The sequence below is a fragment of the Dendrobates tinctorius genome, unplaced genomic scaffold, assembly GCF_039654945.1.
Source record: "Dendrobates tinctorius isolate UK_male_01 unplaced genomic scaffold, ASM3965494v1 ptg000130l, whole genome shotgun sequence".
Lineage (NCBI taxonomy): Eukaryota > Metazoa > Chordata > Amphibia > Anura > Dendrobatidae > Dendrobates > Dendrobates tinctorius.
The window spans coordinates 52622-80373 of NW_027361798.1; the positions used below are offsets into that span (position 1 = coordinate 52622).

The 27752-nt window shown below is 48.6% G+C and overlaps 1 protein-coding gene across 1 annotated transcript in view; it reads right to left on the minus strand.

Moving 5' to 3' along the window:
- Positions 1-7651: 7651 nt before the first annotated feature.
- LOC141047903 (uncharacterized) overlaps positions 7652-27752 on the minus strand; it is a 56255-nt gene continuing 36154 nt past the window's right edge. Inside the window, exon 6 of the mRNA XM_073543222.1 lies at positions 7652-11125. Within this exon, the coding sequence (XP_073399323.1) occupies positions 10873-11125 (253 nt within the window). The 3' untranslated portion in view covers positions 7652-10872. The remainder of the gene's footprint in view (positions 11126-27752) is intronic.

Genomic DNA, 27752 nt, shown 5'->3' on the forward strand with positions numbered 1-27752 from the left:
GCCCATTGTAAATGGACTAGAATATTATACACATTCACTACAAATGGCTGAATTGGGAGCAAACTTGTATGTGATACGTGTGTGGGAATACCACACTTTAAACTATCCGGAATGTAGTTAAAAATGTTTTTTTGGTTATCAAATTGGTGTCAATAAGTACGGTAACAGACTGCAAAAACACTAAAGTATGTAGGCCTAAAGTGGCCAAATTTTTTGCACAGATAGATGAGGAATGGCACGGAGATACCACACTGACAAATATGTGGCCTGTTTTTTATTTAAAATGCAAAATAGCGCTGTATGTAACTAGAGTGACAGACAGCAAAAAAATGGAATTTAGGCCTAAAATGCCCAAATTTTTAGCACACGGATCTATGAGGCGTGTCGCAGACCACACTGTAAAATATGTGGCCTGTTTTTTAAAAAAAATGCAAAATAGTGCCATATATAACTAGAAGAACAGACAGGAAAAACACTGGAATGCCAGCCTAAAATGCCCAAACTTGGAGCACGCAGATATATGAGGCCTGGTACGGAGATACCACACTGCCAAATATGTGGCCTGTTTTTTTTTTAAATGCAAAATAGTGCTAGAGTGACAGGTGTTGCCCCTCATCAGTGTGGAGTAGGATTCTGGCTAGGTGGGAGCAATGCCTAGTAGACCAACATCACGAAACAATCACTGACCTCAGGGAGACCAATCAAAGAAAACACTGCGGCAGCCAGCAAAGGCGCTCAATCTGTGAAATCCTAGGTGCAGTGCTCCCTGGGAAATACGAATATGCAGCCAGAATCCTACTCCACACTGATGAGGGGCAACACCCGAAACAGCTGTCTGTGGATGGATACCTGGCCTTGGTATTTCCCTTGTCATATGTGTAAACTCGTAAAGAGCTGGATATTGACTTAAAGGGCCACTTAATATGGTGGTTTCCGAAAGGAGCCACCCCTTGACTGGGTCCTTCCCTGGAGGAGATCTGGCTAGTCCCGTGTTTGAGACTCTTAAATGAGGCTCCACGGACTTTATTTGCATGTTCGTATTTCCCAGGGAGCATTGCACCTAGGATTTCACTGATTGAGCACCTTTGCCGGCTGCCGCAGTGTTTTCTTTGACTGGTCTCCCTGAGGTCAGTGATTGTTTCGTGATGTTATCTGAGCAGGTGAAATGCTTGAATCAGTCGCTGCAGAAGCTAAATTTGGAACACCAAACTCTGGCCCAGTCCCAACGGCAGGTTGCGGACTCGGTTCAGGGGATGCTTTCCGCAGGCTTTCAGCAGGTGGGGAATAGAGATGTCATTTTAGTCCCACCCGAATCCCCGGTTAAGTTACCAGATACATTTGCTGGTGACAAAAATGAATTTAGAGCATTTAAAGAGGGCTGTAAACTCTTTTTCTCCTTGAGACCCCGCTCCTCTGGGGATGAGAAACAGAGGGTGGGGGTGGTTATGTCCCTGCTTAGGGGGTCCCCACAAGCCTGGGCATTTTTGCTTTCCTCTTCTGCCCCGGAGAGAATGACTGTGGATGCGTTTTTTGAGGCCTTAGGGCTTATTTGCGATGAGCCAGATAGAGTGCGTTTGGCTGAGGACAAGGTGATGAGTGTCTGTCAGGGGAAGCACTCGGCCGAGTGGTTCTGTTCTGAATTTAGATGTTGGGCAGCCGAGATTTCTTGGAGTGATGCTGCCCTTCGGGGGCTGTTCCATAGAGGCCTGTGTGAACGTCTGAAGGATGCCTTGGCACTCCATCCTCCACCTGACTCCCTGGAGGATGCCATGACCCAAGCGGTTTGCATGGATCGCAGACTGCGGGCAAGAGGTGTTATGCAACTTGAAACATCATTATTCTCCAGTGGAGTTGAGACCCGGACTCCTCCTCTGGCTATGGAGGTGAGCGCTGTCACCTGTTGTGAGAAGGAAAGAAGACGCCGCCAGGAGAAGCAGTTGTGTTTCCATTGTGGGGAATCTGGACATTGTAAGAAGGACTGCCCCTCCTGTCCGTCATCCTCCAAGGTGGCGGGAAACAACTAGGTCTGGGTAGTAGTCAAGGAGGCTACCCAGACCTTCAGGTACCTTTTTCCTCACTTGCAAAAATTGTGCTTTGGGTGGAACTGTAAGTTGGTGATGGTCCTGTTCAGACTACCGCCTTTGTTGACTGTGGCTCTGCTGTTAACCTGATTGATGCCAGAATTATGACTCTTAATAAGATAGGGACAGTCAGGCTTCAGGATCCTGTTAAACTTGTAGCAATTAACTCATCCTCTCTTACGCGGGACGGTATCTGTTTCAGGTCTGAACTTTTTTCTCTGAAAGTGGGTTCCACTCATGTGGAAAAATTAACTTGTCTTGTGTTAGATAACTTGCCTGCAGGACTGGTACTTGGGATGCCTTGGCTACAACGCCATAATCCTACCATTGATTGGGTGACGGGAGAGATCACTCAATGGGGATGTAAAGATAAATGTTGTAACCTGGGACCTCTTGTTAACTCTGTTAAATCTGTATCTGTCGGTCTGGAAGGTATTCCGGAGTACCTGAAGGATTTCGAAGGCGTATTTTCCAAAAGTGAGGTTGAGGCGCTGCCACCACATAGACCCTACGATTGTGCCATTGATTTAGTACCCGGAGCCAAGTTACCTAAGGCTCGATTGTTCAATTTGTCCGGGCCTGAGCGCCAAGCCATGAAGGAGTACATAGCTGAGAGTCTCCGCAAAGGGCATATCAGGCCTTCTGTGTCACCCGTGGCAGCAGGATTCTTCTTTGTGAAGAAGAAAGATGGTGGTTTGCGGCCGTGCCTCGACTTTCGGGAACTTAACAAGATAACGGTTAGGAACACTTATCCACTTCCCCTCATCCCAGACCTATGTAACAAGTTATATGGGGCCCAATGGTTCTCCAAATTAGATCTCCGGGTGCTCTACAACCTGATAAGGGTTCGGGAAGGGGACGAGTGGAAAACTGCATTCCTCACATCAGAGGGACTCTTTGAAAACCTGGTTATGCCCTTTGGGTTAACTAATGCCCCCGCTATTTTCCAGAACTTTATCAATGTTGTGTTTTCTGACCTGATAGGTCGTTTTGTTGTCATTTATTTGGATGACATTTTGGTGTATTCCCCAGACAGTCAGTCTCACTTACAACATCTACAGACAGTTCTCCAGAGACTCAGGGAGGACCACTTGTTTGCTAAATTGGAAAAATGTTTGTTTTTCGTACAGGAACTGTCTTTTTTGGGGCTGATTGTATCTTGTGAGGGGTTTCGTATGGACCCTAAGAAGGTACTGGCGATCGCAGACTGGGTTCAGCCTCGTGATCTCAAGGGGCTCGAGCGCTTCTTGGGATTTGCCAACTATTACCGGAGATTCATTAAAGGTTTCTCTCAAGTGGTTAAACCACTCACAGATCTTACCCGGAAGGGGGCTGATGTAAAAAATTGGTCAGAACTCGCTAGGAGTCCTTCTCAGCTCTTAAGAAATGTTTCATGTCCGCCCCGTTGTTGGTCCAGCCAGACCCGTCCAAACCATTTATTGTGGAGGTGGATGCTTCTGAAGTAGGGGTGGGGGCAGTGTTGTCTCAGGGTCTGGCCACCCTGACTAATCTCAAACCCTGTGCCATCTTCTCCAAGAAGTTCTCATCCGACAAGAGAAACTATGATGTAGGCAATAAAGAACTTCTTGTGGTCAAGCTGGCATTCGAAGAATGGAGGCACTTTTTGGAAGGGGCAGCTCCACCCTATCACTGTTATCACTGATCACAAAAATTTGGCATACCTTGAATCTGCTAAGAGGTTTACTCCTAGACAAGCCCGTTGGTCACTTTTTTTCACGCTTTCAGTTCTCCATTACTTTTCGACCAGGGTCCAAAAATGTTAAAGCGGATGCCCTGTCCAGAAATTTTGATCCGGTGTCTCCCCCCAAGCCGCCGTCCTCCATTCTTCCCCCAGGGGTGGTAGTGGCGGGGGTCTCATCAGAGTTGGAACAAAAAATTTTGAGGGCTTAGGCCCTAGCTCCGATGACCAGGCCAGGGAATAAATTGTTTGTTCCAGATTTATTGTGGCCTAGACTTCTGCAGGAGTTTCATGAGTCTAGGCTGAGTGCTTATCCCGGTATCAAGGCCACTAGAAAGACAGTAGCCAGGGTTTTTTGGTGGCCTTCACTGGGGTCCGATGTCAAGAAATTCATTGCTGCTTGTGGAGTTTGTGCCCATTCCAAAAGCTTGCATAACCGGCCGGCTGGGGAACTCATACCTTTACCGGTTCCTGATAGGCCATGGACTCATCTCTCCATGGATTTTATTACCGGTCTTCCACCTTCCAGGGGCAATACCATGATCTGGGTGGTGGTGGATAGGTTTTCAAAACAGGCCCATTTCATTCCCTTGGCAGCACTACCCTCAGCAGAAACATTGTCAAGGTTGTTTGTGCAGCATGTGGTCCGATTGCATGGGGTACCCCTGAATGTTGTGTCTGACAGAGGTGTGCAGTTTGTGGCCAAATTTTGGAGGGCATTCTGTATGAAATTGGACATCTCACTCTCCTTCTCGTCTGCATATCACCCAGAGAGTAATGGTCAGACGGAACGCACCAATCAATCCCTGGAACAAATTCTCAGGTGTCTGACCTCCGCCAGACAGGAGGATTGGTGTGATGCGTTACCGTTGGCGGAATTCGCTTTTAACAACCGGGTGAGTCAGTCTACCAACATGTCCCCATTCCTAATCAATTATGGGTTTAATCCTCATTTTGGGGAGTTTTCACGGGTGGATTCCGGTTGTCCAGGGGCAAAGGGGTCCGTCCAATGGTTAAAAAACCTCTGGGCTGAAGTCCAGGGTAATATCTCGGGCCCAGGGGAGGTACAAATATTTTGCTGACAAAAAGAGGGCCCCGGGACACATGTTTCAGTTGGGGGAGAAGGTTTGGCTTTCCACACGTAACATCAACTTGAAGGTACCGTCAGCTAAATTGGGACCAAATTTAATTGGTCCGTACGAGATTGTGGAGATAGTCAACCCAGTGGCATATAGGTTGCGTCTCCCCGCCTCCTTAAAGATATCCAGTGTGTTCCATAAATCTCTGTTGAAACCCGTGGGGTCAGTCAAGGAGGACTCCGAGTCTGTTGTTCCTCCAGTGTTGGTGGAGGGTCACTTGGAGTAGGAAGTTGGACATATTGTGGACTCTCGGCGGGTGCGCCGCTCTTTGAAGTATCAGGTCCACTGGAAGGGATATGGACCGGAGGATCTCTCATGGGTCCCTGCTCACTCTGTACATGCAGATCACCTGGTTCGGGCTTTCCATGCCAAGTACCCGGGGAAGCCTGGGGGTCCAGAGGCCCCCCGTTGAGAGGGGGGTACTGTCATGATCCCAGTGCAGGTTTTTGACCTGCACATCAGGGGTTAATGTCTTGAGCTCAGGGCAGGCTTTGACCTGCACGCTTGGGGTTAATTATTATGGCCTCTCTTTGGTTCAGGGAGAGCTTTTTATATCCCTGAGAAACTCCAATCCCTGTCAGTTATACTTTTGCCTTTGGCCGAGTGTGGTGACCCGTGTGCCTGTTCGTTGTCTTATAGCTTGCTTATATGGTTCTGACCCAGTTCTGTCCCAGTTCTGTCCCCCGTTGTGAGTTTGCCTGTTGATTCTGTACTGTATATCTGCTTCTCTGGTTTCTGACTTCTTGGCTACGTCTTGACTATCCGTTCTGTCTAGCCCTTTGGTAATTGTCGTGCTATCTCGTGCTTTGACCCCGGCCTGATCTGGTTTATGTCCCTGTTTATGCCAATTAGTAACTTTGTTCTGTAGTTACCATTCTAGGAGTTTTCCTGCAGCTCCTAGCTCTCTGGAGTTTAGGCCACGCCCATAGCAGTCACATGCTTCAGGTCCTGTGGGTCTGAAGCACTCATCTTCTCTGCTGCTGCCTGCTCCACAGGTATCTCTGAGCACAGTTTGTCTAAGGCTACTTTCACACTTGTGTTTTTTTTCGCTGCGCACCGTGCGCAGTGCAAACGCACATAAAAAGCACATAATGCGTTTTTTTGCAAAAAGACGCATGTGGGTTTTTTTGCACTGACGTCCGCATTACCATGCGCACGTCAGCGCACCCATAGACTATAATGGGTGGTTGGGTGAAAAAAAACACATTGCATGCGCATGCGTTTTTTGGGGGGGCAAGTCGGACGCTCAAAAAATGCAAGAGTGCATTTTGTGCGCCCGAGCGCACACTACAAAAAAACGCATGCGCATACAAACGCATGTGTATGAGCACCTATGTTAAGAATAGGAAAAGAAACGCATGCTTTTTTTGCGCAACAAAACAGCGCAAAAAACGCAAGTGTGAAACCAGCCTTACTCAGGACACGCGCACTGGCTCAGTGAGCAAGTGCAGTGCGGCGTTCCTGACAAGAACATCCTGTATACCCTCAGTCCGATCTCAGAGTATCGCAGAATACAGACAATAGGCAGAACGACTGCCAGGTATCTGTTCTGTGGCTGTTACCCGCTTGGTAAAGTTACTGCCAGATTGATTGCTTTTGGCCTGTAATATTCTGCACAGGATATAATGGGAGGAATTATACACTATATGACGATTTTTTTGGTTGTTTCACATCTGCAAGGAGTTTGTGTGTTCTCCCCGTGTATCGCCGGTTTCCTCTCACACTCTACAGGCAGACTGAATCTAGATTGTGAGCCCCGATGGGGACAGTGATGATGTCTGTGCAGCGCTGCGGAATAAGATAGCGCTGTAGAAGAAAAGCGTGATAATAGCTTAACAGCTGTGACATCTACTAAATCCAGTGTACAGCTGTTATGATCGGTGCGAACGTAACTCATCACTAGCAAGCGATGTCAGACAAGTGTTTACACAGAACGAGAAACTCGCATCCTGGGACAGCAAGGTGATTACACAGATATCCACAAGGGAAGGAGCGTGAAAGCAGTGACACCGGGGCCGGGATTACGTATTTCGGTGCCCTAGGCAGATGAGATAAATTTCGCGTTTTTGATGATTTTTTTTAATGTGTTTTTCATAAGTTTTTTTAGCAGTGATTTGAATGGTTAAAAAAAAGAAACAGCAAAAAGCGCTGAAAGAATTGATGCAGATTACAAAAACACAGAAGCTCCAAATACTCCAGGAAATAAAACTGTGTGAGGGTCTGTGCACACTGTGTCATTTATACGCCGGCACAGCAGAGTATTCCTAGGCAGGAACTTTGGGAAGTCTCGTGATCGCAGCTCCTGACCGGGAGTCAGAGGTAACGGTCACAAGCCCTCAGGGTGCCTCCTCTTGATCTTGTCATGGCCTCCTCTTGCCTCATCATGGCCTCCTTGTCTAGTCATGGCCTGCTCCTTGCCTCATCATGGCCTCCTAACTTACGTTACATTCACAAGCCAAAATCTGAGTTAATAATGGCTACAGACTGTTCTTTGAAGGCAGGCACAAAAATGAGTGAATGTGTATTGTACATTACACTATTCTCAATAGATTTCAACACAGTTTGATTTTTCAACAATACAAATTAAATACAAAATACAGTGTTATTACTTGGTAACTTACGCTACACAAAAAGGAAAGACAATTGTCCATATCATGAGGCTGCCAAATGTTCTGTTCTGGTGAACAGGGGACAAGCACTATTTTTATTGTATTAAAACACCATAGTCCAAGAAACTTTAACAAATTTATTTTAACCTCTCAAGTTAAATGCAACAGTTTTTATTACAAGAAATGAAGGTAAGTTACGCTACAACACAATATAGTAACTTACGTTACAAAACAAAGAAGGTGATCAGCTTCGTAAGTGTTCATATTTGAGAAGGCAAAAACTGACTTTATTTAGACGAAACATAGGCTGCGTGTGAATTCATTGGTGTGAACTACACATGTAATCAATCAATATTCATACTTCAGTTGTCAACATTTTTGCAGAGTGGAAAATTGTGATTATCTAATTGATCAACGGTCATATTTTCAGACTCTCACCTACCATCGAAACCTTCAAAAAGAGCCTGAAGACCCACCTCTTCCGACAAGCCTATAACCTGCAGTAACCACCGATCGACCAAACCGCTGCACGACCAGCTCTACCCTCGCCTACTGTATTATCACCCATCCCTTGAAGATTGTGAGCCCTCGCGGGCAGGGTCCTCTCTCCTCCTGTACCAGTTATGACTTGTATTGTTTAAGATTATTGTACTTGTTTTTATGTATACCCCCCTCACATGTAAAGCGCCATGGAATAAATGGCGCTATAACAATAAATAATAATAATAATAATAATATTTTGTAATGTAGAGTAAATGTTAATCTAGGCCTACATGTGTGGTCCGGTCCAATGAATTCAGACACAACTAATGAAGAACGTCAGCAAGGATGGACGCGTGTGCTCACTGCTCATTTACCGTCCTGGCTAATCACAAAATTCCCAAATGTCCCTAGACCCCATTTTCAGGGCCTCCGAGGATCAACCTTTCTTAACATTTGACAGACCTCATCATACATTTCATCATGGCCATTGCCAGGTATTTTTATTCTTGCTGTAGAGTTCCATGGTTTTCACTCTCATCTCATTGCGTGTAACCTCAGTGCCCGCTCCGCGATCCGCTCTGCCATCATACATTTGCTTCGACCCGGTCATCCACTGTGTGTTCAGTATCAGGGGACTTGCAGTGATTAGCATTGTAATAGACAATAGACATTGGCCTGCAAAATACCCTATGGCATGAAATTTGGAAATCCTTCGACAGGCTTTGCATGGCTTACCAACTGCTTTAGAACCAGAGCCAAATGTCTGCAATCAGTCTCAGTGTTATGTCCAGGACCTCTACATTCTTCAGGTGCATTTTGGACAGTTTCCTTCCTGGTCATGATGGCTTCTCGTACACGCCAGGACAGGACCTTTGCCATGAGACGTTGCGAGGTAATTCCAAATTAGGTTCATTTTAGATTTCTCATTGAACAGCAGCAACAATAAACTTGTTTTTGATTTGCGATGAAGGACCATCAGACCAAAAATGAGCAGTTGTGATTGTAGGAGGCAGCTTTTCAGGAAGAATATCGATGTATGCAATAACTGTGTCCTTTGTGTGAGTTATCAGAGCTCAGAGCCTGGCAAAACTGCTTATTAGAATGCCACTGGGACACTGTAAAAGTGCTGACCTGGGACTGCTGCCGGGAGCACTCTGAATCTCGCCCTGGCGGAAGCATGTAACGTTCTCTGCAAAGCCAACACTGAGTTATCACAAGTTTCTGATAAAGCTGACGGTGGACTCTGAGTGTATGAGTCTGCTTGTTCTCTCTTTATGGGAACATGTCCAAGGACCTGAGGATACACAAATTTTGAACAGTCCCTTCGCTGCGTGTTTTCATTAGCGTTCCATTAACATTTCTCCATTCTTGCCATGAAACTTCAGCAGGAATATCGCGGACATCTAACTCTGCAGTTAATTTAAACATAAGGTTTCCTTTAGGCTGTGTGCACACATTCCGGAATTCCATTCCGTGGGAAATATGCGAGAAAACCGCATTTTAAATTCCCGCGAATTTCCCGCGGAAAAACTAGCGATTTGCAACCGTAATTAGCTTGCAGAATGCTAACGTTTTCCAAGAGATCTGGAGCATCGCTTGGAGAACTGATTGACAGGTTGGTCACACTCGTCACATAGTGTTTGACGAGTGTGAGCAGCTTTTTACTATTGAGGCCGCCTATGCGCATCACTAGTAAAAGATCTAATGTTAAAAATAATAAAAAAAAATAAAAAAAATGTGATTTTCTCAGCTTCCGGCACCCCACGCAGCATTCCCGATCATCGTGATGCTCCCGGCAACTCCCGGTCCCAGCAATGCCTTGCGACAATGACCTTTGATGACGTTGTGGTCTCGTCCTTGTCGCAAGGCATCACTGGGACCGGGAGTTGCCGGGAGCATCGCTGAGGCCTGCTGAAGCTGCGAGGGACATCGGAAGGTGAGAATATGGCGATTTTTTTATTTTAATTCTATTTTTTACAGGGATATGGTATCCACAGCCTGGAGGTCAGTCTCCTCTCCTCCGGACCTTGGGCACCATCCGCAAATGTTCTGCTTACTTTTCGAGTGTTGGGCACAGCTACATGCGGGAAGTAAGCAGAACAATGCATTCCTATGCGGGCGGATTTTCGGATTTTCCCACGATGCCACACAAAGAATGAGCATGCTGCGTATTTTTCCGCGATGCAATTCCGCCACGAAAAAATACGCAGCATTAGCACAGCATGTGCGGAATGCCATAGGAACGCATGGGATGCTGTTTTTTTGCGTTTAAAGTCGCCACGAAAACGCAAAAAAAAAAACCCGCTACGTGTGAACATAGCCTTACATCTTTCACACGTTGAAAACCAGCAATTCTCATTTGGTCAATAAATGTATGGCCATAAGGTGGAAACGTGTTGCATCTTTTATGGCAGGCCTCAGTAGCAAGCTCACAACTCTCCTGGTATTTGCAGACACATTGGGTGGAGTCTTACGACTTAGCAGCACAGGTTGTGGATGAAGAGCACAAGATTTGCTTTTGCCAATTTCAATATCAGGATGTTCTTCAACAAAAGCTGCATGTTTCCTGCAGTGATGGGTGCACATGCCGAGTCTGCACTTTTTTCTTGGCACCATCAGAGGAGCGCACTGTCACAACGTCTTTTGGGGAAGCTCTACTTGTTAGATCATCTCTTTGGTAATATAATGTGATTGTATCTGCAGTACTGGCTTCAGTGCTGTTGGTCCTGCTCTCTTGGATGAAGAACTTGTACTTTCACTAGGTCCACAAATCGTTTTTTATTACACACTTCTTTCTTGGTGTGCTGGTCGGACGTAACCTCCTCACTTTCGCGGCTGCTTTGTATGGCACTGGTGACTTATCACTTTGAATCGGTTTCACTTTTCTTTCGTTCTCTGCATTTCCTAACCCTTGCCCGAACCTTCTTCCTTTCTTCTTCTTTAATTTTTTCCTGCTTTTTTTGCGACATAGCCCCAACATCAATCTTTTTCTTCTCTCTGGATTTTTTAACTGCTTCTCTGAGTTTTATCTTGTACTGTTCGTATGCTCCTGTTTCTTTCAACTTCTCACGTCGTCGCTTCATCTTTTCAGCTGGCGTTAATGGCATTGTGACTCTAAAAATACAAAGAATGACCTTATAATATAAAGTAAAATGAACATCAAAATGATGATATTTATTTCAAAAAGCTGACTCGAAGTGTTGTCCAAAAATTGAAAGGCAGGTAACTTACACTGAAAAGCTGAAGTAACTTACGTTACAATAAGTTTACTTCATGCAGAAACTGAAACTTTTAGCAGCAACATGAAACTTAGTGAACAGTTCATACATTATGCAATATAAGAGCTCTGCAAGTTGCAACTTATTTTATGCTTAGTTCTCAATCCTACAAAACTTTTTAACTTTTTGGTAACTTACGTTACTGAGAAAATGTCTACAAAGGATATGTGCAAAATTTCTAGAAAAACAATAATCTTACAGAACCAAAAGGTATTATAGTATTTTGGTTTCCTAGCAGGACTTCTTTTACATTTACTGAACTTAAGTTCTGCATGTTGCTAGTTAATAGTAATCCACTCCCCAATATAGCCTGTCACTGTATGATTCCAGTAAGAGCAGGCGGTGTTGACATGCAACCCTCTGCCATCTTGGAAATATATGAAATTTGAAAGAAACAGTGTTGCCACCTTATGCCATGTGTAATGAAGTACCAACTTACAAAAAATTAACTATTTCCAAAATATTTGAAAATTTTGAAAATATTCCTTCTCAGCATGGAAAGGCCTCCTCCTTGCCTCATCATGGCCTCCTCCTGGCCTGTGTGAGGAGCAGGGGAGGTGTGAGGAGCAGGAGAGGTGTGAGGAGGAGGGGAGGTGTGAAGAGCAGGGGAGGTGTGAGGAGCAGGGAATGTGTGAGGAGCAGGAGAGGTGTGAGGAGCAGGAGAGGTGTGAGGAGCAGGAGAGGTGTGAGGAGCAGGAGAGGTGTGAGGAGCAGGAGAGGTGTGAGGAGCAGGAGAGGTGTGAGGAGCAGGAAATGTGTGAGAAGCAGGGAATGTGTGAGGAGCAGGAGAGGTGTGAGGAGCAGGAGAGGTGTGAGGAGCAGGAGAGGTGTGAGGAGCAGGGAATGTGTGAGAAGCAGGGAATGTGTGAGGAGCAGGGAATGGGTGAGGAGCAGGAGAGATGTGAGGAGCAGGAGAGGTGTGAGGAGCAGGGGATGTGTGAAGAGCAGGGAATGTGTGAGGAGCAGGAGAGGTGTGAGGAGCAGGAGAGGTGTGAGGAGCAGGAGAGGTGTGAGGAGCAGGAGAGGTGTGAGGAGCAGGAGAGGTGTGAGGAGCAGGAGAGGTGTGAGGAGCAGGAAATGTGTGAGAAACAGGGAATGTGTGAGAAGCAGGGAATGTGTGAGGAGCAGGGCAGTTGTGAGGAGCAGGGAATGTGTGAGGAGCAGGAAATGTGTGAGAAGCAGGGAATGTGTGAGGAGCAGGAGAGGTGTGAGAAGCAGGGAATGTGTGAGGAGCAGGAGAGGTGTGAGGAGCAGGGAATGTGTGAGGAGCAGGAGAGGTGTGAGAAGCAGGGAATGTGTGAGAAGCAGGGAATGTGTGTGGAGCAGGGAATGTGTGGAGCAGGGCAGTTGTGAGGAGCAGGGAATGTGTGAGGAGCAGGGAAGGTGTGAGGAGCAGGGAAGGTGTGAGGAGCAGGGAAGGTGTGAGGAGCAGGGAAGGTGTGAGGAGCAGGGAAGGTGTGAGGAGCAGGGAAGGTGTGAGGAGCAGGGAAGGTGTGAGAAGCAGGGAATGTGTGAGGAGCAGGGAATGTGTGAGGAGCAGGGAATGTGTGAGGAGCAGGGAATGTGTGAGGAGCAGGGAATGTGAGGAGCAGGGCAGTTGTGAGGAGCAGGGAAGGTGTGAGGAGCAGGGAAGGTGTGAGGAGCAGGAAATGTGTGAGGAGCAGGAAATGTGTGAGGAGCAGGAAATGTGTGAGGAGCAGGGAATGTGTGAGGAACAAGAGAGGTGTGAGGAGCAGGGAATGTGTGAGGAGCAGGGAAGGTGTGAGGAGCAGGGAAGGTGTGAGGAGCAGGGAAGGTGTGAGGAGCAGGGAAGGTGTGAGGAGCAGGAGAGGTGTGAGGAGCAGGGAATGTGTGAGCAGGGGAGGTGTGAGGAGAAGGGGAGGTGTGAGGAGCAGGGGAGGTGTGAGGAGCAGGGGAGGTGTGAGGAGCAGGGAAGGTGTGAGGAGCAGGAAATGTGTGAGGAACAGGAAATGTGTGAAGAGCAGGGAATGTGTGAGGAGCAGGGAATGTGTGAGGAGCAGGGGAGGTGTGAGGAGCAGGGAATGTGTGAGGAGCAGGAGAGGTGTGAGGAGCAGGAGAGGTGTGAGGAGCAGGAGAGGTGTGAGGAGCAGGGAATGTGTGAGAAGCAGGGAATGTGTGAGGAGCAGGAGATGTGTGAGGAGCAGGAAATGTGTGAGGAGCAGGGAATGTGTGAGGAACAAGAGAGGTGTGAGGAGCAGGGGAGGTGTGAGGAGCAGGAAATGTGTGAGAAGCAGGGAATGTGTGAGGAACAAGAGAGGTGTGAGGAGCAGGGGAGGTGTGAGGAGCAGGGAATGTGTGAGGAGCAGGGAAGGTGTGAGGAGCAGGGAATGTGTGAGGAGCAGGGGAGGTGTGAGGAGCAGGGGAGGTGTGAGGAGCAGGGGAGGTGTGAGGAGCAGGGGAGGTGTGAGGAGCAGGGGAGGTGTGAGGAGCAGGGGAGGTGTGAGGAGCAGGGGAGGTGTGAGGAGCAGGAGAGGTGTGAGGAGCAGGGCAGGTGTGAGGAGCAGGGAATGTGTGAGGAGCAGGGAATGTGTGAGGAGCAGGGCAGGTGAGGAGCAGGGGAGGTGTGAGGAGCAGGGAATGTGTGAGGAGCAGGGGAGGTGTGAGGAGCAGGGGAGGTGTGAGGAGCAGGGAATGTGTGAGGAGCAGGGAATGTGTGAGGAGCAGGGAATGTGTGAGGAGCAGGGAATGTGTGAGGAGCAGGGCAGGTGTGAGGAGCAGGGGAGGTGTGAGGAGCAGGGAATGTGTGAGGAGCAGGGGAGGTGTGAGGAGCAGGGGAGGTGTGAGGAGCAGGGGAGGTGTGAGGAGCAGGGAATGTGTGAGGAGCAGGGAATGTGTGAGGAGCAGGGCAGGTGTGAGGAGCAGGGGAGGTGTGAGGAGCAGGGAATGTGTGAGGAGCAGGAGAGGTGTGAGGAGCAGGGAATGTGTGAGAAGCAGGGAATGTGTGAGGAGCAGGAGAGGTGTGAGGAGCAGGAAATGTGTGAGAAGCAGGGAATGTGTGAGGAACAAGAGAGGTGTGAGGAGCAGGGGAGGTGTGAGGAGCAGGAAATGTGTGAGAAGCAGGGAATGTGTGAGGAACAAGAGAGGTGTGAGGAGCAGGGGAGGTGTGAGGAGCAGGGAATGTGTGAGGAGCAGGGAATGTGTGAGGAGCAGGGGAGGTGTGAGGAGCAGGGGAGGTGTGAGGAGCAGGGGAGGTGTGAGGAGCAGGGGAGGTGTGAGGAGCAGGGGAGGTGTGAGGAGCAGGGGAGGTGTGAGGAGCAGGGAATGTGTGAGAAGCAGGGAATGTGTGAGAAGCAGGAGAGGTGTGAGGAGCAGGAAATGTGTGAGAAGCAGGGAATGTGTGAGGAACAAGAGAGGTGTGAGGAGCAGGGGAGGTGTGAGGAGCAGGAAATGTGTGAGAAGCAGGGAATGTGTGAGGAACAAGAGAGGTGTGAGGAGCAGGGAATGTGTGAGGAGCAGGGAATGTGTGAGGAGCAGGGAATGTGTGAGGAGCAGGAGAGGTGTGAGGAGCAGGGGAGGTGTGAGGAGCAGGGGAGGTGTGAGGAGCAGGGGAGGTGTGAGGAGCAGGGGAGGTGTGAGGAGCAGGGAAGGTGTGAGGAGTAGGAAATGTGTGAGGAGCAGGAAATGTGTGAGGAGCAGGAAATGTGTGAGGAGCAGGAAATGTGTGAAGAGCAGGAAATGTGTGAAGAGCAGGGAATGTGTGAGGAGCAGGGAATGTGTGAGGAGCAGGGCAGGTGTGAGGAGCAGGGGAGGTGTGAGGAGCAGGGAATGTATGAGGAGCAGGGCTGGTGTAAGGAGCTGGGCAGGTGTGAGGAGCAGAAGTCTGCTTGGGTGCCACCCTGCAGCGCCTGGAGTAACACGACGAAGAGCACGGAGGTATGTCTGCTGCACTCACTGCTCTCTATCCTCTGGCGCTCGCTGAGGGCTTCCATCAGAAAAGGGAGGATTTTTTTTTAATGATCAATTCATGCAGCTCACAGCAAAAAATGTCCGTTATTACAGCTTCTTAGACTCCGCTGCTCCACTAGAAATGAAACAGCGTCGTATGGGGTCTAGTCAAAAAAGTAGGAAAGAGGGAAACTCGGTGGTCAGACTGGGAAGAGTCTTCTTTTATTGAGAGGATCAACGGCCGTTTCGTGTCAGTTGGACGCTTCCACAGGTCCAAGAACGGGACTCATAGAAGCATCTGACTGATGCGAAATGGCCGTCATCCACCACTGTACCCGCTGCCCTGCAGCCATGTGTTGATCTCCTCAATAAAAGACTTCTCCATCTGACCACCCAGTGCCAGTCTTTCCTACTCCTCTGACTGGACCCGATACTATTAGATTTAAATACATTGTGATGAAGTCACTGGTAGCCTGCTGGAGGGGAGATACGTTTCACTACACCTCATGTCGTCAGTGATATAAAATCGAGTTATTTCCTCCAGCACAGTAAGTGTTGCGAGGGTGAAGTTATATTATGAGCTGATTTTTAGGAGGACATTCCTGGAGCGGATGGGAGAGTGTCCCCCCATATCTCCACCTTCAGAGCCGGCACCGCCGTGTGCTGACAGAACCTTGCTGATGTCACAGTCGTGATCAGTTGAGAAGTCACATGGTCTGGGCTTTGTGATAAAACACTCCGAGATCGCCTTTGCTGGGGTCAAAGGTCACGTGCGTTCAGCATGAAACTCAGGCGCAGAGCTGGGATTCGTGTATAACTGACCCTGGGTCAGGTTTATTAACGGTGAAAGCAATGCAAAAGGAAATAAACAAATCCTTGCCTGTCCGGCACTAACTAAACAATGGACAACCTAACTACCAACTGGCGGGCTTCTCCCGTCCAGCCAAACCACAGTTGCAGTGGGCACTGCTTCCACTCGCGTATGTCTCTCACAGACAGGCTCTCTGTGTCCCCAGGCTGAGACACTCACACAACCACCTGGCATCCTTTTATATCCACCTCCCATTATTCATTAGTAAGCAGGTGCGATACTGACCAGACTAGGCCACATAGGAAAGGAATCTGGGCGAGATATACCTGCCCTCATCCACTATTCCCACATGATTCTCACATATCCGCCCCCTCTACTCAGACCACTCCGGTCGAGCAATGACACCCGCCAAACAGTGCACTCGGGACAGGGCATCTGCATTTTCCATCTGTACCCCTGGGCGGTGCTCCACCTTAAAAGTGTAGGCCTGCAGGGCAAGGAACCACCGGGTCACCCGGCTATTCCGTTCCTTGTTCAAGTGCATCCACTTGAGAGGGGCATGGTCAGTGATCAGCCTGAACTTTCGGCCCACCAGGTAATATTTGAGGGCCTCTAGAGCCCACTTAATGGCGAGGCACTCTTTTTCTACGACGGCATACCTTTGCTCGTGTTTATTCAGCTTCCTGCTGAGATAGAGGACTGGGTGTTCCACTCCGTCCCTCACTTGTGAGAGTACGGCCCCGATACCGGTATCAGAGGCATCCGTTTGTACCACAAACTCGCTGCGGAAGTCCGGAGTCACCAGTACGGGCTGAGAGCAAAGTGCCCGTTTTAGGCTATGGAAGGCTTCTTCAGCCGCTAAACTCCATTTAATCATGACGGAGTCTTTCCCTTTTGTAAGATCCGTCAGGGGGGTAGCGATGGCTGCAAAATTGGGTATGAACCGGTGATAATAGCCGGCGATCCCCAGGAAGGCTTGCACCTGCTTCTTGTTGACAGGTTGTGGCCAGTCCTGAACCGCCTGAATCTTATCAACCTGGGGTTTAACAACACCCCTCCCAGTCCAAGCTGTAAATGACAATGTCATCCAAATAGGCCGAAGCATACCGCCTATGTGGCCTCAAGACTCGATCCATCAGTCTCTGGAAGGTCGCCGGTGCCCCGTGCAGTCCAAACGGCATATACACATACTGAAATAAACCTTCCAGCGTAGCAAATGCCGTCTTTTCTCTGGCAGCCTCAGCCAGAGGGATCTGCCAATACCCCTTTGTTAGGTCTAGGGTCGTAATATACCAGGCTTTTCCTAACCGATCTATTAACTCGTCGACCCGGGGCATGGGGTAGGCATCAAATTTTGAGACCGCATTCAGTTTCCTGAAGTCATTGCAGAACCGGATGGTGCCGTCCGGTTTAGGAATTAGCACAATCGGGCTGGACCACGCACTGTGCGATTCCTCAATGACTCCTAACTCTAACATTGCCTTCACTTCTCAGGAAACGGCTTCACGGCGCGCTTCCGGGATTCGGTAGGGCTTTACGTGAACTGTGACACCAGGTTCCGTTACGATGTCATGTTTCATTAGCATAGTCTGCCCGGGTTTTTCTGAGAAAAACTTTTGGTTGTGAAGTAGAAACTGCCTGACTTCAGTCTTTTGCCGCTCCGAGAGAGTCTCTGCAACCCGTACCTCCGGTACGGCATGCGAGCAGACAGGACGGGCCAGCTCCGCTGACAAGGCAGACCGATCCTTCCAGGGCTTTATCAGATTTACATGATAAATCTGTTCAGGTTTCCGTTTACCTGCCTGGTATACTTTGTAGTTTACTTCACCAACTCTTTCCTTGATCTCAAAGGGGCCCTGCCACTTGGCCAGGAACTTACTGTCCACCGTGGGGACCAGGATCAACACCCTATCTCCGGGTGCAAACGTACGGATCTTGGTGCCCCTATCATAGATTCTTTTTTGGGCTCCTTGAGCCTGTATCATGTGTTCTTTGACGATAGGCATAACAGCCGCAACACGGTCCTGCATTTGTGTGACGTGATCTATCACTGTTTTAAACGGAGTGACCTGACCCTCCCAGGTTTCTTTTGCAACGTCTAACAGTCCGCGAGGACGTCGGGCGTACAATAACTCGAAAGGCGAGAATCCCGTGGAAGACTGGGGTACTTCCCTGATGGCAAAAAGCAAATACGGAAGTAAATAGTCCCAGTTCTTCCCATCCTTGTCTATCACCTTTCTCAGCATCTGCTTCAGAGTTTTATTGAACCGTTCGACCAACCCGTCTGTTTGAGGGTGATACACGGATGTGCGTAACGGTTCGATTTGTAACAATCTGCAGAGCTCCTTCATTATCCTGGACATAAAGGGGGTCCCCTGGTCGGTGAGTATCTGTTTTGGTATACCGACCCGACTAAACACATGCACCAGTTCCTTGGCAATCGTCTTGGTGGCCGTGTTACGCAAAGGGATGGCCTCCGGGTAACGAGTGGCATAATCCAAGATGACCAGGATATGTTGGTGTCCACGTGCAGACCGTGGAAGGGGCCCAACTAAATCCATCCCAATCCTCTCAAACGGGACTTCAATAATAGGTAGGGGTACCAAAGGGCTACAGAACCAGGGCTTAGGTGCAGAGGCTTGGCAGTCAGGACAAGACTCACAATATACTCGAATATCGTGATGCATGCCTGGCCAAACAAAACAGTGTAATATCCTTTCGGTGGTTTTCTGGACTCCCAGGTGACCTCCCATCACATGTCCGTGGGCCAGGTCCAGCACCTGCCGCCGGTAGGGTTTTGGCACGACTAATAGTTGCACCGTATCTTCCCCCTTTTTCTCTATCTGATAGAGTAAATCATTCTCCAGAACCATGTAAGGATATGCCAGCCTAGAGCCAGGTTCAATGGGTACCCCATTTATCACTTTTACATTTGTCCTAGCCTGAGAAAGGGTAGGATCCTTTATTTGCTCGCTTTGGAAGTCATCTTTCTGAACTTCCAAATCCGGCAAACGGGGAGGTGGACGGCTGTCGGCCTCCTCCTCTTCCCCGGTCTCCTCCGTATCACACGCCATGACTGAAAACGGGAACGACAGGTCATTTCCCGCAGACTCTTCCCCAGAGTCTTCCGGGGAGACCTCTTCCAGGGGTTCGGGACCCACACGCGCCCGGGGAGAAGAATCATGTACACTATTACCCTGGGGTATCAACTGATTCTCCCACAATTGCCAGAAGTGGGGAAAATCCCGGCCCAGGATAACATCATGCAATAACACCGGGACGAGTCCCACTTTATGTTGCACAGACCCATAGGAAGTAGTAATGCATATGACCGTGGTGAGGTACGAACAGGTGTCTCCATGCACACACGTTACAGAAAATTTGTCTGATGGTCCAGTCGGGGCTGACACCAGACTGGCCTTCACCAGAGTCACCACACTTCCCGAGTCTAACAATGCCACCACCTTTTTGCCATCAACAGTTAACTCACACAAGTGTTTTTCCACATCCTTTTGACCGGCATTCACACTCACTACCCATGCAACCATAGACATGCGGTTTTTAGAGTCTGTGAGGTCGCACTGCATGGGTTCAGTAGTGACCGGACAGTTCGCAGCAATATGTCCCAACTCTTGGCAGCGGAAACCCCTAACGGGCCCCTTGCTTAGACCATAGTTCGTTACTCTCGGCCTCGCAGTGCGGGCAGTCCCGTTTTCCTCCCCCACTGTCTTAGGGATTTTTCCATCTCCCCTACTCCCTGGAACAGTCTTACCGATTCCACGTGGAGATGATGAAGAACGAGGTGGGGTAGCGTCGTCTCGGAGTCCTTCTGCCACGGAGTAACGTTCAACCAGATCCACCAGTTGATCTGCCGTCGTAGGATTTCCATGGCTTACTCACTTCCTCAGGGCTGGCGGTAGAGCTCTCAGGTACTTGTCCATGACGACTCTCTGGATTATCTCTGGCGCTGTCAACACCTCGGGTTATAGCCACTTCTTCGTCACGTGGATCAGGTCGAACATCTGTGACCGCGGTGGTTTATCTGGCTGATAAGTCCATTGATGCACTCTCTGTGCACGGACAGCGGTCGTCACTCCCAGCCGGGCCAAGATCTCGGCTTTCAATTTGTCAAAGTCCTGCGCGACTTCAGGCTCTAAGTCACAATAAGCCTTTTGGGCCTCACCGGAAAGAAACGGGGCAATCAGGCCGGCCCATCGTGCCTTCGGCCACTTTTCTCGCACCGCCGTCCGTTCAAACGTGGTCAGGTATGCCTCGACGTCATCTTCAGTCGTCATTTTCTGCCAGTACCGACTCACATGAATCACTCTCGACTCGGCTTCCAGGTTAAGCTCAGGTAAGCTTGCCAAGCGCTGCGCCACCTGCTGGAGAAGCGAACGATCGGTAACTGTCATGTCCACCAACTCCTTCAGCTGGGCCATCATCACCCGATTAGCTTCTTGCTGGACGGCGGTGGACTGTACCAGCGCTTTCACCACGTCCTCAATGCTCATGCTTGCAACGTGATGCCCACGTTCTCCACCACAATGTGATAAAACACTCCGAGATCGCCTTTACTGGGGTCAAAGGTCACGTGCGTTCAGCATGAAACTCAGGCGCAGAGCTGGGATTCGTGTATAACTGACCCTGGGTCAGGTTTATTAACGGTGAAAGCAATGCAAAAGGAAATAAAACATAAAACAAATCCTTGCCTGTCCGGCACTAACTAAACAATGGACAACCTAACTACCAACTGGCGGGCTTCTCCCGTCCAGCCAAACCACAGTTGCAGTGGGCACTGCTTCCACTCATGTGTGTCTCTCACACAGACAGGCTGAGACACTCACACAACCAGCTTGCATCCTTTTATATCCACCTCCCATTATCCATTAGTAAGCAGGTGCGATACTGACCAGACTAGGCCACATAGGAAAGGAATCTGGGTGAGATATACCTGCCCTCATCCACTATTCCCACATGATTCTCACAGCTTAAATAGCTGAGCTCCAGGGTTAGGCCGGGGTCACACTTGCAAGAAACTCACGCGAGTCTCGTGTCTCAATACCCGGCACTGCTGGCAGCACTCGGGACCGGAGCGCTCAGCTGCATAGAAATACATGCGGCCGCACGCTCCGGTCCCGAGTGCCGGTGGCGGTGCCGGGTAATGAGACGCGAGAGTCGTGCGAGTTTCTCGCAAGTGTGACCCCGGCCTTAGTCTGGGCTGTTGAGGGCCTGGAGAGGAAGAGTCCAGGAGAGTGTTTGTGCACACAGTGCTTGTGCAAGGACATTGCTAACCCTGAGTGGGCTGACCCCCACTAGTGCAAGGACTGCACGTAGTGCTACCATTTTGTTTTGCCCGTGTTTATTTTTTGTGCTTAAACCTTGGTTTATGCCGTACTAATACACCAAGTGCATCCTTAAAGGCGCAGTGTTCCCGGGACTACCTCTGCGTGCAGCCAAATGAGCCGATCAACTACACGACCTAACTATTGTACAAACATTTCCGCTGATTCGGTCTGAAGTACCTTGGTATGAATGAAGAGAACATTTATTTCCTACGCCATAAATTTGTCCAACGCTCCGTGGCTGAACTACTCGTTGCTTTGGGACCCGATTTTAGAACTTGAATTTCCTTCCACCTTTTTCTTGGTCTAATAGTCGAATGAGTGAAAGATCTCCATTTACATTACAGAAATTTTGAAAGTTGAATGAGAATTTTTTTCTTCGCACCTAAAAGATTTTATACACGATGAGCGAGTGGTGGTGGACCCCTCGGCCGCTCACAATTATGGCGATTGATGGCTCGTTACTGTGAGATTTGGCCAGTGGAAGAGCAGCACAAGGATTAGGTGACGATTCATGGGGGAATACAGGTTTCCTCTATTGGGCCGAGTGACTAACAAGACACCCCCCTACTGTAATCAGCATGGCACTCCGACTTTACAATGACTGTTCTACTTCATCAGCAATTCAAACGACGTCAAGCCCGTGTGTAATCAGAGCTTTATGTGAGGCCGTTTTATTTTTGCATTAAATGAATATATAAATCATTTATTTTAAAAACAAAACTAAGTGTAGTGTTTTGACATTTTTTATTTTTTGCAGGTGTTGGCATTTGTTGTCGCTGCCGGCCGACCTCATCACCTCTGTCCACATGTCAGTATAACTTTGCAATCACCAGCACAGAGTCTCTGCAGGGTGATAATAAGCTTCCTTCTCCCTCATCCTTTTGCAAACAGCCAGAAAGGGAGGAGAGACATCAGACACGGCGCAGACCCCGCTCCTCTCTCTAGTGTTAAAAAGTTCAAAATATCAAACTTTTAATTATTTTTTAATTTTTAGACCATAAAAAAATTGATTAACCCAAATATTTTATATTTTTTCAGTTGCTACAGAATAAGTTTTTTATTGACACATTCACTTTAAAAGTACAATTAACATGTATGGAAAAAAAACGTAGAAAAGAGAAAACACAAAACATCTGTCAGAGCGGATATACATCTTCATCCTCCATTAAAGGGAATCTATCACCCCATTTTTCGAGTATCAGCTGCCGGAACCGCCATCAGGGGCTTATCGCCAGCATTCTGTAATATATTCTGTAATGCTGTAGATAAGCCCCCGATGTAACCTGAAAGAGAAGAAAAACGAGTTATATTATACTCACCCAGGGGCGGTCCGGGTCCGGGACCTCCCATCTTGTAGTGGTGACGTCACTTTTCTTGCTTCCCGTGGCGGCTCCAGTGCACAGCTCTGCCCTGTTGAGGGCAGAGTACTACAGGGCGCAGGCGCCCGACCAGGTCAGAGAGGTCCAGCATCTCCGCACTGCAGTACTTTACTCTGCCCTCAACAGGGCAGAGAAAGTACGCCTGCGCCGGGAAGTAAAGAAGAGGACGTCATTCGCTACAAGATGGGAGGCGCCGGACCGCAACACCCATAGGGCTAAGACCGGACCGCCCCCCCGGTGAGTATAATCTAACTCTCTTTCTTCTCTTTCAGGTTACATCGGGGGCTTATCTACAGCATTACAGAATGCATTACAGAATGCTGGAGATAAGCCCCTGACGGTGGTGGCCGCAGCTCATAGGGCTAAAATGGGGTGACAGATTCCTTCTAACTTTTCCACATTTTTTAAATAAAATAAATATTTATTTTTATATAGCGCTAACATATTCCGCAATTACACACACAAATTTAAATGTATAATACTGAGATTTTATGTGATACCAACATTAAGTAGCAAGTATTTATGAACTGTAAAGGAAATTATAGTTTTTTTTTATATTTTACAAATATAAAATTTAGAAGTGCATTTGTATTCAAGCCCAATCCACCTCAATCCCCCCCCCCCCCCCCCGAGTCAGTATTTTCTAGAACTACCCTTCGATGCATTTACGGATGCAGTCTTTTGGGGTCTGTCTCTCTCACCTTTCTCTGCTGCAGTCTTTTGGGGTCTGTCTCTCCCACCTTTCTCTGCAGTCTTTTGGGGTCTGTCTCTCTCACCTTTCTCTGCTGCAGTCTTTTGGGGTCTGTCTCTCCTACCTTTCACTGCTGCAGTCTTTTGGGGTCTGTCTCTCCTACCTTTCTCTGCTGCAGTCTTTTGGGGTCTGTCTCTCCTACCTTTCTCTGCTGCAGTCTTTTGGGGTCTGTCTCTCCTACCTTTCTCTGCTGCAGTCTTTTGGGGTCTGTCTCTCCTACCTTTCTCTGCTGCAGTCTTTTGGGGTCTGTCTCTCCCACCTTTCTCTGCAGTCTTTTGGGGTCTGTCTCTCCCACCTTTCGCTGCAGTCTTTTGGGGTCTGTCTCTCCCACCTTTCGCTGCAGTCTTTTGGGGTCTGTCTCTCTCACCTTTCTCTGCTGCAGTCTTTTGGGGTCTGTCTCTCCTACCTTTCACTGCTGCAGTCTTTTGGGGTCTGTCTCTCCTACCTTTCTCTGCTGCAGTCTTTTGGGGTCTGTCTCTCCTACCTTTCTCTGCTGCAGTCTTTTGGGGTCTGTCTCTCCTACCTTTCTCTGCTGCAGTCTTTTGGGGTCTGTCTCTCCCACCTTTCTCTGCAGTCTTTTGGGGTCTGTCTCTCCCACCTTTCGCTGCAGTCTTTTGGGGTCTGTCTCTCCCACCTTTCGCTGCAGTCTTTTGGGGTCTGTCTCTCTCACCTTTCTCTGCAGTCTTTTGGGGTCTGTCTCTCCCACCTTTCTCTGCAGTCTTTTGGGGTCTGTCTCTCCTACCTTTCACTGCTGCAGTCTTTTGGGGTCTGTCTCTCCTACCTTTCTCTGCTGCAGTCTTTTGGGGTCTGTCTCTCTCACCTTTCTCTGCTGCAGTCTTTTGGGGTCTGTCTCTCCCACCTTTCTCTGCAGTCTTTTGGGGTCTGTCTCTCTCACCTTTCTCTGCTGCAGTCTTTTGGGGTCTGTCTCTCCTACCTTTCACTGCTGCAGTCTTTTGGGGTCTGTCTCTCCTACCTTTCTCTGCTGCAGTCTTTTGGGGTCTGTCTCTCCTACCTTTCTCTGCTGCAGTCTTTTGGGGTCTGTCTCTCCCACCTTTCGCTGCAGTCTTTTGGGGTCTGTCTCTCTCACCTTTCTCTGCAGTCTTTTGGGGTCTGTCTCTCACCTTTCTCTGCAGTCTTTTGGGGTCTGTCTCTCTCACCTTTCTCTGCTGCAGTCTTTTGGGGTCTGTCTCTCCTACCTTTCACTGCTGCAGTCTTTTGGGGTCTGTCTCTCCTACCTTTCTCTGCTGCAGTCTTTTGGGGTCTGTCTCTCCTACCTTTCTCTGCTGCAGTCTTTTGGGGTCTGTCTCTCCTACCTTTCTCTGCTGCAGTCTTTTGGGGTCTGTCTCTCCCACCTTTCGCTGCAGTCTTTTGGGGTCTGTCTCTCTCACCTTTCTCTGCAGTCTTTTGGGGTCTGTCTCTCCCACCTTTCTCTGCAGTCTTTTGGGGTCTGTCTCTCTCACCTTTCTCTGCTGCAGTCTTTTGGGGTCTGTCTCTCCTACCTTTCACTGCTGCAGTCTTTTGGGGTCTGTCTCTCCTACCTTTCTCTGCTGCAGTCTTTTGGGGTCTGTCTCTCCTACCTTTCTCTGCTGCAGTCTTTTGGGGTCTGTCTCTCCTACCTTTCTCTGCTGCAGTCTTTTGGGGTCTGTCTCTCCCACCTTTCGCTGCAGTCTTTTGGGGTCTGTCTCTCTCACCTTTCTCTGCAGTCTTTTGGGGTCTGTCTCTCCTACCTTTCTCTGCTGCAGTCTTTTGGGGTCTGTCTCTCTCACCTTTCTCTGCAGTCTTTTGGGGTCTGTCTCTCCCACCTTTCGCTGCAGTCTTTTGGGGTCTGTCTCACCTTTCGCTGCAGTCTTTTGGGGTCTGTCTCTCTCACCTTTCTCTGCAGTCTTTTGGGGTCTGTCTCTCCCACCTTTCTCTGCAGTCTTTTGGGGTCTGTCTCTCCCACCTTTCTCTGCAGTCTTTTGGGGTCTGTCTCACCTTTCGCTGCAGTCTTTTGGGGTCTGTCTCACCTTTCGCTGCAGTCTTTTGGGGTCTGTCTCACCTTTCGCTGCAGTCTTTTGGGGTCTGTCTCTCTCACCTTTCTCTGCAGTCTTTTGGGGTCTGTCTCTCTCACCTTTCTCTGCAGTCTTTTGGGGTCTGTCTCTCCCACCTTTCTCTGCAGTCTTTTGGGGTCTGTCTCTCTCACCTTTCTCTGCAGTCTGTCTCTCCCACCTTTCTCTGCAGTCTTTTGGAGTCTGTCTCACCTTTCTCTGCAGTCTTTTAGGGTCTGTCTCTCCCAACTTTGCACATCTAGAGGTGACATTTTGCCCCTTCCTCTTTACCCTCTTGCTCTGTGACATTGGATGGAGACATCTGTGATCAGTAATTTTCACGTCTTGTCACAGATTCTCTGGGTTTTGGGTCTGGACGGTGACTGCGCCGTTCACTCACAGGAATATGCTCTGATCTATACCCTCCATTGTAGCTCTGGCAGGATTTTGAGAGTTGTTGCCCTGCTGGTAGGTGAACCTATGCCCCCCTTCTGAAGCCTTTTGCAGCCTCTAACAGGTTTTCCTCCAGGATTGCCCTGTATTAATCCCCATAAATCTTCCCCTGAACTCTGATCAGCTTTCTTGCCCCTGCTGAAGAAAAGCTTCCCCACAGCAAGATGCTGCCACCACCATGTGTGAAGGTGGGGATGGTGTTTTCAAGGTGATGTGCAGTGTTAGTTTTCCACCAAACATAACATTTTTAATTTAGCCCCAAAAGTTCTACTTTGGTCTTATCTGACTCGAGCCTTCTACCACGTTTGCTGATATCCCCTACATGAGACCCCTTAGGTCTTTCACAAATGTCTTTCTTCCCACTCTTCCATAAAGGCCTGATTTGTGGAGTCAATCACTAATACAACTGCCCTGTGGACAGATTCTCCTTCCTGCTGCTCCTTCAAAATGACCATCGGCCTCTCGGCTGCTTCTCTAATCAGTGCTCTCCTTGCTTGGGATGTCAAGCTAGGTGGATGGCCATACAGTTAGGTCCATATATATTTGGACAGAGACAACATTTTTCTAATTTTGGTTCTAGACATTACCACAATGAGTTTTAAACAAAACAATTCAGATGCAGTTGACGTTCAGACTTTCAGCTTTCATTTGAGGGTATCCACATTAACACTGGATGAAGGGTTTAGGAGTTTCAGCTCCTTAACATGCGCCACCCTGTTTTTAAAGGGACCAAAAGTAATTGGACAGATTAAGTAATTGTAAATAAAATGTTAATTTCTAGTACTTGGTTGAAAACCCTTTGCTGGCAATGCCTGCCTGAAGTCTTGCACTCATGGTCATCACCAGACGCTGTGTTTCCTCCTTTTTGATGCTCTGCAGGCCTTCACTGTGGTGGTTTTCAGTTGCTGTTTGGTTGTGGGCCTTTCTGTCTGAAGTTTAGTCTTTAACAAGTGAAATGCTCAATTGGGTTGAGATCAGGTGACTGACTTGGCCATTGAAGAATATTCCACTTCTTTGCTTTAATAAACTCCTGGGTTGCTTTGACTTTATGTTTTGGGTCATTGTCCATCTGTAGTATGAACCGACGACCAATCAGTTTGGCTGCATTTGGCTGGATCTGAGCACACAGTATGGCTCTGAATACCTCAGAATTCATCCGGCTGCTTCTGACCTGTGTCACATCATCAATAAACACTAGTGACCCAGTGCCACTGGCAGCCATGCATGCCCAAGCCATCACACTGCCTCCGCCGTGTTTTACAGATGATGTGGTATGCTTTGGATCATGAGCTGTACCGCGCCTTCCCCATACTTTTCTCTTTCCATCATTCTGGTAGAGGTTGATCTTGGTTTCATCTGTCCAAAGAATGTTCTTCCAGAACTGTGCTGGCTTTTTTAGATGTTTTTTAGCAAAGTCCGGTCTAGCCTTTTGATTCTTGATGCTTATGAGTGGCTTGCACCGTGCAGTGAACCCTCTGTATTTACTTTCATGCAGTCTTCTCTTTATGGTAGATTTGGATATTGATACGCCGACCTCCTGGAGAGTGTTGGTCACTTGGTTGGCTGTTGTGAAGGGGTTTCTCTTCACCATGGAGACTATTCTGCGATCATCCACCACTGTTGTCTTCTGTGGGCGCCCAGGTCTTTTTGCATTGATGAGTTCACCAGTGCTTTCTTTCTTTCTCAGGATGTACCAAACTGTAGATTTTGCCACTCCTAATGTTGTAGTAATTTCTCGGATGGGTTTTTTCTGTTTTTGCAGCTTAAGATGACTTGCTTCACCTGCATGGA